This window comes from Pecten maximus, chromosome 19 (assembly GCF_902652985.1).
Source record: "Pecten maximus chromosome 19, xPecMax1.1, whole genome shotgun sequence".
Taxonomy (NCBI): Eukaryota; Metazoa; Mollusca; class Bivalvia; order Pectinida; family Pectinidae; genus Pecten; species Pecten maximus.
In genome coordinates this window covers 17,613,342-17,625,503 of record NC_047033.1, presented here as the reverse complement: position 1 = coordinate 17,625,503, position 12,162 = coordinate 17,613,342, and the positions used below count along the sequence as shown (strand labels likewise).

At 36.9% G+C, this 12,162-nt stretch overlaps 1 protein-coding gene across 1 annotated transcript in view; it reads right to left on the bottom strand.

The window, feature by feature from the left end:
- Window positions 1–11,900, bottom strand: part of LOC117317443 (deleted in malignant brain tumors 1 protein-like) — a 45,450-nt gene extending 33,550 nt beyond the window's left edge. The window contains exons 1-6 of the mRNA XM_033872253.1: window positions 11,803–11,900; window positions 10,304–10,490; window positions 4,334–4,512; window positions 3,802–3,952; window positions 1,533–1,711; window positions 1,002–1,152 (exon numbers count right to left, since the gene is read on the bottom strand). Of these exons, the coding sequence (XP_033728144.1) occupies window positions 1,002–1,152; window positions 1,533–1,711; window positions 3,802–3,952; window positions 4,334–4,512; window positions 10,304–10,490; window positions 11,803–11,863 (908 nt within the window). The 5' untranslated portion in view covers window positions 11,864–11,900. The remainder of the gene's footprint in view (window positions 1–1,001; window positions 1,153–1,532; window positions 1,712–3,801; window positions 3,953–4,333; window positions 4,513–10,303; window positions 10,491–11,802) is intronic.
- Window positions 11,901–12,162: the final 262 nt, after the last annotated feature.

The following is a 12,162-nucleotide window of genomic DNA, read 5'->3' as shown; positions in this document are numbered from 1 at the left end:
ATCATCTTGCATCTGTCCTAACGTCTAACATGTAAAACATTACCAGTATCCAAACATCCTTTAGGTGATCTGACATATGTCCTAACATCTAACAGGTTAAACATTACCGGTATCCGAATATCCTACATATCATCGTACATGTGTCCTAACATCTAACATGTAAAACATTACCGGTATCCGAACATCCTACATATCATCTTACATGTGTCCTAACATCTAAAATGTAAAACATCACCGGTATCCGAACATCCTACATATAATCTTACATGTGTCCTAACATCTAACATGTAAAACATGACCGGTATCCGAACATCCTACATATCATCTTACATGTGTCCTAACATCTAACAGGTAAACATTACCGGTATCCGAACATCATTAAGGTGATATTACATATGTCCTAACATCTAACAGGTAAAACACTACCGGTATCTGAACATCCTACATATCATCGTACATGTGTCCTAGCATCTAACATGTAAACAAATTACCGGTATCCGACCACCATTTAGGTAATCTTACATGTGTCTTAACATCTAACAGGTTAAACATTACCGGTATCCGAACATCATTTAGGTAATCTTGCACGTGTCCTAACATCTAATATGTAAAACATTACCGGTATCCGAATATCCTACATATCATCGTACATGTGTCCTAGCATCTAATGTGTAAAACATTACCGGTATCTGAACATCCTACATATCATCTTACATGTGTCCTAACATCTAACAGGTTAAACATTACCGGTATCCGAACATCATTTAGGTAATCTTGCACGTGTCCTAACATCTAACATGTAAAACATTACCGGTATCCGAATATCCTACATATCATCGTACATTTGTCCTAACATCTACTGTGTAAAACATTACCGGTATCCGAACATCCTACATATCATCTTACATTTGTCCTAACATCTAACATGTTAAACATTACCGGTATCCGAACATCCTTTAGGTAATCTTAAATGAATCTATGCATGCTACACATAGTCTTACCTGAATCCTAGCATTTTACAGGTAACAGTTGCGTCTCTGTAGTCCCAGTTGTAGTAGTCACAAACTGTTCCCCAGTAACCAGCATAGAAAACCTCCACACGACCAGCATTGGGCTCTGGTGCTCCACTCAGTCGGAAGGCAACCTCATCTTCTACAGAAGGTACAGGAATATTAAAGTCAAGATAACTTCTTTCCTCTTAAGCATTATGGGAAAAGCGCATTCCTAGACTGGCCATCTGTACGATAGCGAAAGAACCCCCGTTTCTAGATCCGATTATCTCACCACCTTACATCTTGAGAAACCAAAATACCAAATCACGATTAGCTTACTAAAAAAAGTCTGTTTAGCAGACTTATGATAATTTATTTTTCAACACATCAACGTAGTTTTGTCTACAACAATGATCATTGCAGCGGAAAAATCACCTTCTACACAAAAAACGACATTTTCCATATGGATGGATACAATTATTCATATTTGTTTGATGATATGTTCAATGATAAGTAATATTTTATATTTATACAAGTCACCTTGATTTTCTGAGAAACAGATCACACCAGCATCTTCAATATGACTACAATCCTCGATTTCCCAACCATTGAAAGTACAATCCTGAAGGTTTTGTTCCGATCCATCACAAGCGACATTATCCATCCAAATTGGTCCAGACCCAGCACCAAAATAGGCAGAACCAACATAAAAAGCGTTGCTGTAAAGACATGATTATATAGGGATGTTACATTAATATGATACTGAATTTTCATGCATGTTATTAATTAATTGAATAAAAAAGAAGATTATAGAAAAAATAGATAAATGAAAATAGTTCTTTTAGATTTAGACCTATGTGGACAAAATCCTGTCATACAGGCTCTCTCTCCGGCCCCACGGGAGCAAAACCCTCCGTTTAAACAGCATAAGATTGCCTTGAACCAATAACGCTCAAGGACAAGGACTTTCATCAAAATCCTTTCATTTGGTCAGGACAAATAGGGATGTGAATGATTTACCATATTGCCCCCATCCCCAAAGCGCAAAGAATACCACACCTTCCATTTATACATTATACATCTTGCTCGATAATGATTCAGACCAAATTTCATCATAACTAATTCATTCGTTCAGGACTAGTAGGTATATCTAAAGGGTTTATCTCAATTCCCCCTCTTTGGCACCACCCCCAAGCCCCAAGGAAGCCACATCCTCCGTTTATACATCATAAGATAGCCTTTGCCCAATAATGACCGAGGCCAAATTCAATCAAATCCATTCAGGCGCTCAGGATGACGGCAGTCTGATTAAAATCTAGATGGTCATTTTCACTACGTAACAGGAACCGTAGTGAGAATGACCATCTAGATTTTAATTAGATTGAGGTTGACAGTCGCTGCGTCATGACCCTTCGGGCGTGATAAGCATTGAGCTAAAACACTTTCAAATAAAACTAGAAATTGTTGGCTAACAATTTGACAGGCTTTTCACCTACTTAGCATAAATGACCTAAAGGCTTGGTATTTCCAAACGTAAAAAAACTATTTTAGAACACTTGATAGGTCATCCACATTCTAGTTTTGAATTAATCTGGCATCTGAGATGAAACGTTTCAACAAAGGAGTTGGACGAGGGGAGATAACCCATACAGCACATTGTACGAGTTATCTACCTCCGTCCAACTTCTTTGTTTTTTTTAAATACTGTACATAAAATATAAAGGGAATTATTCAAGATAGCATATCGCATTAACGCCGAATGTTACTGAAAAACTAAGGACAGCAATATCATCAGAATGACATACTGCGTCATACTTCAAAAGAATTTTGGAAAAAGATTCAAAAATGAAGATTTTCTAAAAAGAGACAAATTTGACCCCATATCTTACTTTTTTATTTGACCTTTGACCTGAAAACTTTTTGTGGTAAATGTTAGCGCCAGGCATTATCTACAAATAACATAATTACATGACCTCTGTAGAATAAATTCTTTTTTAGTTATGGTCATTTAAAACTTTTTAATATATGACGTCACGGTGGCCATATTGGATTGTGGATCGACCCCATGGTAACAAGACTTGGTCAGTACCATTTTATAGTCATTTTGTTAAAGTTTGTGTTGAATCGCACAGGTGGAATTTGAGAAGAAACTTAAAATGTGAGTTAGGCATACATAAGATATAGAGAGAAATATTCAAAATGGCGTCTCGCGTTTACGACAAATGTTACATAAGAACTAAGGACATCAAAATCATCAGAATGACATTCTGCATCATACTCTGAAAGATTTTTTGAAAAAGATTGAAAATCGAAATTGACATTTTGAACCCCCGGGTTTTAACATCTAACAGGTTAAACATTACCGGTATCCGAACATCATTTAGGTAATCTTACATGTGTCCTAACATCTAACATGTAAAACATTACCGGTATCCGAATATCCTACATATCATCTTACATGTGTCCTAACATCTAACATGTAAAACATTACCGGTATCTGAACATCCTACATATCATCTTACATGTGTCCTAACATCTAACGTATAAAACATTACCGGTATCCGAACATCCTTTAGGTAATCTTACATGTGTCCTAACATCTAACATGTAAAACATTACCGGTATCCGAACATCCTACATATCATCGTACATTTGTCCTAACATCTACTGTGTAAAACATTACCGGTATCCGAACATCCTACATATCATCTTACATTTGTCCTAACATCTAACATGTTAAACATTACCGGTATCCGAACATCCTTTAGGTAATCTTAAATGAATCTATGCATGCTACACATAGTCTTACCTGAATCCTAGCATTTTACAGGTAACAGTTGCGTCTCTGTAGTCCCAGTTGTAGTAGTCACAAACTGTTCCCCAGTAACCAGCATAGAAAACCTCCACACGACCAGCATTGGGCTCTGGTGCTCCACTCAGTCGGAAGGCAACCTCATCTTCTACAGAAGGTACAGGAATATTAAAGTCATGATAACTTCTTTCCTCTTAAGCATTATGGGAAAAGCGCATTCCTAGACTGGCCATCTCTACGATAGCGAAAGAACCCCCGTTTCTAGATCCGATTATCTCACCACCTTACATCTTGTGAAACCAAAATACCAAATCACGATTAGCTTACTAAAAAAAAGTCTGTTTAGCAGACTTATGATAATTTATTTTTCAACACATCAACGTAGTTTTGTCTACAACAATGATCATTGCAGCGGAAAAATCACCTTCTACACAAAAAACGACATTTTCCATATGGATGGATACAATTATTCATATTTGTTTGATGATATGTTCAATGATAAGTAATATTTTATATGTATACAAGTCACCTTGATTTTCTGAGAAACAGATCACACCAGCATCTTCACTATGACTACAATCCTCGATTTCCCAACCATTGAAAGTACAATCCTGAAGGTTTTGTTCCGATCCATCACAAGCGACATTATCCATCCAAATTGGTCCAGACCCAGCACCAAAATAGGCAGAACCAAAATAAAAAGCGTTGCTGTAAAGACATGATTATATGGGAATGTTACATTAATATGATACTGAATTTTCATGCATGTTATTAATTAATTGAATAAAAAAGATTATAGAAAAAATAGATAAATAAAAATAGTTCTTTTAGATTTAGATCTTTAACCAATAACGCTCAGGGACAAGGACTTTCATCAAAATCCTTTCATTTGGTCAGGACAAGTAGGGATGTGAATGATTTACCATATTGCCCCCCTCCCCAAAGCGCAAAGAATACCACACCTTCCATTTATACATTATACATCTTGCTCGATAATGATTCAGACCAAATTTCATCACAACTAATTCATTCGTTCAGGACTAGTAGGTATATCTAAAGGGTTTATCTCAATTCCCCCTCTTTGGCACCGCCCCCAAGCCGAAAGGAAGCCACATCCTCCGTTTATACATCATAAGATAGCCTTTGCCCAATAATGACCTAGGCCAAATTTAATCAAATCCATTCAGGCACTCAGGATGACGGCAGTCTAATTAAAATCTAGATGGTCATTCTCACTACGTTACAGGAACCGTAGTGAGAATGACCATCTAGATTTTAATTAGATTGAGGATGACAGTCGCTGCGTCATGACCCTTCGGGCGTGATGAGCATTGAGCTAAAACACTTTCAAATAAAACTAGAAATTGTTGGCTAACAATTTGACAGGCTTTTCACCTACTTAGCATACATGACCTAAAGGCTTGGTTTTTCCAAACGTAAAAAAACTATTTTAGAACACTTGATAGGTCATCCACATTCTAGTTTTGAATTAATCTGGCATCTGAGATGAAACGTTTCAACAAATGAGTTGGACGAGGGGAGATAACCCATACAGCACATTGTACGAGTTATCTCCCTCCGCCAACTCCTTTGTTTTTTTAAATACATACAATATAAAGGGAATTATTCAAAATGGCATATCGCATTAACGACGAATGTTACTGAAAAACTAAGGACAGCAAAATCATCAGAATGATGTACTGCGTTATACTTCAAAAGAATTTTGGAAAAAGATTCAAAAATGAAGATTTTCTAAAAATAAACAAATTTGACCCCATATCTTCCTTTTTTATTTGACCTTTGACCTGAAAACGTTTTGTGGTAAATGTTAGGGCCAGGCGTTATCTACAAATAACATAATTATATGACCTCTGTAGAATAAATTATTTTTTTAGTTATGGCCATTTTAAACTTTTTAATACATGACGTCATGGTGGCCATATTGGATTGTGGATCGACCCCATGGTAACAAGACTTGGTCAGTACCATATCATAGTCATTTTGTTAAAGTTTGTGTTGAATCGCACAGGTGGAATTTGAGAAGAAACTTAAAATGTGAGTTGTAGGCATACATAAGATATAGAGAGAAATATTCAAAATGGCGTCTCGCGTTTATGGCAAATGTTACCAAAGAACTAAGGACATCAAAATCATCAGAATGACATTCTGCATCATACTTTGAAATATTTTTTGAAAAAGATTGAAAAATGAGGATTTCCAAAAAATAGATAAAGTTGACACCATAACTAACTTTTTTATTTGACCTCTGACCTGAAAACTTTTGGTAGTAAAAGTAAGCGCCAGGATTATCTACAAATAACATAATTACATGACCTGTGTAGAAGATTTTTTTTTTTAGTTAGGGCCATTTTAAACTTTTCAATACATGACGTCATGGTGGCCATATTGGATTTCGGACTGACCACATGATAACAAGACTTGGTCAGTACTATCTCCTTGTCATTTTGTCAAAGTTTGTGCTGAGTCGCACTGGTGGAATTTGAGAAGAAGTTAAAAAATGTAAAACTATTTTTAATATAGAATATATAGGGACATTTTATTGATCTGTAGAAGTTTTCAAAACTAGTAAAAAACAAGAGGCCCAATGGGCCTGTATCGCTCACCTGGCTCTACAGCAAACTTGCATTTGATTGAGGTCATTTCTACAGATTCTATGCTGATAACCAATTTATTCAAATATCAGAGTAAGCTAGGTTTATTCATGTCAATAAATATTCGAGTCCTTCATTCCAGCATACTATTGGCCTAATATCAGGTCTTGGTGACTCTTGGCTATGGCAAGATTTAAAAATATTTCACCCCTGTGACCTTGAATGTAGGTCAATGTCATTCAGTTGAACAAACTTGGTAGCCCTACACCCCAGCATGCTACAGACAGGCCCAACCTCAAGTACCTGAGCCTCTTGGTTATTGAGAAGTCGTTGGAAGATTATAGCCCATTTGACCCATGTGACCTTGAATGAAGGTCAAGGTCATTTATTTGAACAAACTTGGTAGCCCTTCACCCCAGCATGCTACAGGCCAAATATCAAATACATGGGCCTCTTGGTTATTGAGAAGAAGTCGTTGGAAGATTATAGCCTATTTGACCCATGTGACCTTGAATGAAGGTCAAAGTCATTTATTTGAACAAACTTGGTAACCCTTCATCTCAGCATCCTACAGGCCCAATATCAAGTCCCTGGGCCTCTTGGTTATTGAGAAGTCGTTTGAAGATTATAGCCTATTTGACCCATGTGACCTTGAATGGAGGTCAAGGTCATTTATTTGAACAAACTTTGTAGCCCTTAACCCCAGCATGCTACAGGCCCAATACAAGTCCCTGGGCCTCTTGGTTATTGAGAAGAAGTCGTTTGAAAATTATAGCCTATTTGACCCATGTGACCATGAATGAAGGTCAAGGTCATTTATTTGAACAAACTTGGCAACCCTTCACATCAGCATGCTTCAGGCCCAATATCAAGTCCCTGCGCCTCTTGGTTATTGAGAAGTTGTTTGAAGATTATAGCCTATTTGACCCATGTGACTTGAATGAAGGTCAAGGTCATTTATTTGCACAAACTTGGTAGCCCATCACCCCAGCATGCTACAGGCCAAATATCAAGTCCATGGGCCTCTTGGTTATTGAGAAGAAGTTGTTGGAAGATTATAGCCTATTTGACCCATGTGACCTTGAATGAAGGTCAAAGTCATTTATTTGAACAAACTTGGTAACCCTTCACCTCAGCATCCTACAGGCCCAATATCAAGTCCATGGGCCTCTTGGTTATTAAGAAGAAGTCGTTGGAAGATTATAGCCTATTTGACCCATGTGACCTTGAATGAAGGTCAAGGTCATTTATTTGAACAAACTTGGTAGCCCTTCACCTCAGCATGCTACAGGCCCAATATCAAGTCCCTGGGCCTCTTGGTTATTGAGAAGAAGTTGTTTGAAGATTATAGCCTTTTTGAGCCATGTGACCTTGAATGAAGGTCAAGGTCATTTATTTGAACGAACTTGGTAGCCCTTCACCCCAGCATGCTACAGGTACAATATCAAGTCCCTGGGCCTCTTGGTTATTGAGAAGAAGTTGTTTAAATGAAAAGTTGACGACGGACGGACGGACAGACGGACGGACGACGGACGCCGCACCATGGCATAAGCTCACTTGCCCTTCGGGCAGGTGAGCTAATGAAAACATTTCTAAAAATAGATAAACTTTGACCTCTGTCGCACTTTTTTACAAGACATTTTGTTATAACTTGTAGAAGAAAAAAGTTGTCCCCAGATGTATTGTACAATAATATAACTTTGTAACATCTGTACATCAAACGGTTATTGAGATATAGCTATTTTAACATTTTAAAGCATGACATCATGGCGGCCATCTTGGATTTTAGATCAACTTTAAAATTGCAAACTTTTGTCTGGACTATCTCAGGACTATGTTAGACAAGTTTGAGCTGAATCCCACTGGTGTAATTTGAGAAGAAGTTTAAAATGTAAAACGATTTTTAATATAGAATATATAGGGAAATTTTCAAATGGCGTACTACATTAACCGGAAGTGCTATTAAGACACCGAAGGTATCAATATCATCGGAATGACATACTCTATTGATTTGTAGAAGAAGTTTTCAAAAATAGTAAAAAATGAAAAATTTCTATAAATAGCATAACTTTGACCTCCAGCGAGCTTTTTTGTTTGACCTCTAACCTCAAAGCCGTTATAATTTAAAAGTTGTCCCCAGATGAATCCTACATGAATATACCTTTGAATATTTTTAACCTCATACCGTTTTTGAGTTTTGGCCATTTAAGCAAAATAAGCTTTGACGTCATGGCGGCCATTTTGGATTTTTCGACCTACTTAATTTTTATTTCCTGCACCCCTTCAAATCATTTTATAATAAAGGCTGAAAAAGAAATCTGAATAACTTTAACCAGTTTGGCGTTAGTTTCTACAAAATGAAATGCAGAAGATTAGGAAGGATAATAATAAGAAACAGAACAAAAACAATAGGTCTTTTCACCACAAAGTGAAAAGCCCTAATAAAACGTTGTAAAATCATGTAATTAACTAGTGGTTATCTTCTGTCTTTGCTTTTGCATCAGAGGTAGTTGAACACTTTGTCGTTTTGATAAGAGCATATTAATTTTTAATCGTCAGTGTTGGTCACAATTAGAAAAGAGGCCCATGGGCCTTAACGGTCACCTGAGTTTTGAAATATTTCTGTAAATTTGACCCTTTTTACCCTGCCCACCAGCCCCTGTGGGCCAATAATTGCATAGCAGCAAACTGTCTTCAAAACTGCTAATTCCAATAGAAATGACAGAAATGATAGTCACAAATGTGATGTCCTTATATAAACAAGAATTCCATGGAAGTGGATGTGTCGCCTGCACAGCAAGCTAGGATTTGAATAAAAAAAACAGATTTGATATTCATTGTATCTATTCCAAGTATAATTTGTATGATTTGCCGGATAGATTCCCATACAATGAATGAACTCACGAATGATGGTAATACCTAAATGGCTTTAAGTAAACAAAAAAACATTTTCAGGATCTGATTTTATTTCCCTTTTATTTCCAATTTGACCCTTATTGTCCCGCCTTTGAGGCCCCTGGGGGTGGGGACCATATATTTACATTTGTCTGGCATTGTCACTTTATAGTCTGTTTGAGAGCTCTTGTATCGATATACGTTTAAATGCCATCCATCACGCGCTACACTTATCAGCGTATTAATACAACACAAACCGGAACTACAATATCCAGGATAATTAAGTTTAACGACTAATTATTTTCTCTACATTATTTGTTATAGAAAAAATGCCATTCGAGCATTACGTTGATAATAGAATAATTAACAAAATTGACTTTTTTATAAAAATGTTCCATGTACTATTTTGTTCGCAAAAAGTACGCGACCGTGTTCCGTTCCGGCTGTTCCAACGACTGACAAAACATCTGCTGACTGTCGGTAAGGCGGGAATGATGAATTTTAAATATGAATTATAGCATTTAAATTTTTTTTTAAAGCAAAGGAATGTAAATATAAGTGTTGAACTGTTTTTGTATGGTATTTATGATCCATTTGAATGCCAGAGCTTTGCAAGCAAACAACATAATGTGCATGCAAGCAAACAAATCATGTGCTAACGCACATTATGTTGTTTGCATGCAAAGCTCTGACATTCAAATAGATAATAAATACCATACAAAAACAGTTTAATGCTTAAATAATTCACATTATTGTTTGACCTTTGGCCATGGAAGCTTCCTGCTAAATTCTATTCAATTTGGTTCAGCGGTTTTGGAGAAGAAGTTGAAATTGTAAATTGTTTACGGACGGACGACGCACGAGGACGGACAAAAGGCGATTTTAATAGATCACTTCAAACTTTGTCTCAGGTCTCAATAACATACTGACATGAAACTTTTCATTTGATTGTGCATCGCTCAGCTTTTGAAATTGCTGTTGTATGGACTAACCTATATCCAAGCATTCTGCACACAACTAATGCATCGTTAGATCCCCAGCCGTCATCACAAACAGTGCCCCATTGTCCATCATGGAAGACCTCGACACGTCCGGAACTGTTGGTAGCGCCGTCAACCAGACGAAGATTAAATGGCGAAGGTGTAGTAAAGCTGGTTGGAGAGGAGGAAGTTGTCACGCCTGTCAATATATCAGAGTTTAACGACTGAAGTATAATTATGAGAGTTTGGTGTCATAGTTTTCGTGTGAGTTTCAGTGGAATCCCCACAAAGGCCTCACAGCTCCTCGCGGGTACATGTATTTGCAATCTAATTAAAATCTAGATGATTTTAATTAGATTGATGTATTTGTACTTTGTTATCATACACGTTAATAAATTGTTGAACTATATTTGAGGAGCCCATTTTTATTTTTGCCAATCGATCTTATTACATTTTTGCTTGTTTGTACACGGAATCTACAAGTAAAAGCGGCTGTCGACCCTGTTCTTCCTGTCCCTATTGCATGATCGTAAGAGGCGACTAAATCCGGGATCTTATTGTTCCTGATATATCCCGCGACCCCGCCTCAATTTTGACCATTGGTCGAGCATTCGCCCTTGTAATAACGTCTCTAGGTTCTGTCCCCTAGTCGAGACATTCCATTAGTTTTTAAATGACAGTTATTACTACTTCTGGGTGTCGTCGGCAGTATGCTTCGTTTGGGTAGCACTATAAAGCCGACATCATTTTTGAGCTATCGCAACGAGACAAACAATAACATACATGTACTGCAGTCTTTTTAAATACAAACACACACTACCCACCTATTTACAAACAGGGAGAAGGGCGTCCTTTAATGACCTCAGCTGTTGATAGGACGTTAAATATAACTAAACCAAACCAAACCTGTTTACTACCAGGTGCAGCACAGACATCATTTTACATAGAAGCGAGTTGTTCAGATTGCAGAGCATTAAGTAATACCAATGGGGACCGTGTATTTAACTTATACACAGGTGTACATGTATATGGTGTATTGCCTTCATATCCTGACCTACAAAACTAAACTATGAAAAGGAATCTTGAAATTACTCAGGTATATCATCAGTAAAATTTGTAAATGAATACTTACCCGATATCTTGCTAAATCGGTTAACTTCCTTGTTCGCGACTTGATGTACGCCTAAATAATAATAGGCCTCTTATATAATGTACAATACCCGCCCTTTGTTGAGATAGGGTTGTACAAAGGCGAGCCTCCATATACGAGGAATGGCAATGGTTAACATAATTGTATTTATTAGTAGGATTATATCATTTTTATATCATTTTCACAAGACTATAAGAACAAACCGAGATTTATACACATGGGTAACATTGACGACTTTGGTCATATGCAGCACCCAAAATATGGTAGTTGCAGTACAGGAAATGGTAATGTCCAATTAATATTTAAAAGAAATCATTCACATTAGATATGTTATATATATTTTCTCGAACATTATACTTACATTCTGTGAAAGTACAGAAGCCAGTCAGTATGACCAATAGCAGGTAAGTATACGGATACATGATATCACAGCTCGCCGCTACCTGTAAGTGAGCTGGACATTCATTTAGGTACACGTCAGACTCTGGCTTTTCTGCGCATGTGCACACGCATGTTTAAAGAACCAACCTGATATCACAGTATCTGGATCGCTGCACATACCCTAATATACGTGTTTGTATATAGATATATTTATTAGTTTACACATAAGGCACATTACGTTTAAATGATCACATTACCTATGCTTATTTTTCTATCTTCTGCCAAGATGTCAGTCGTTTATATCATGCCAACAATACTGTTAGTGCTCTCCATATATAGA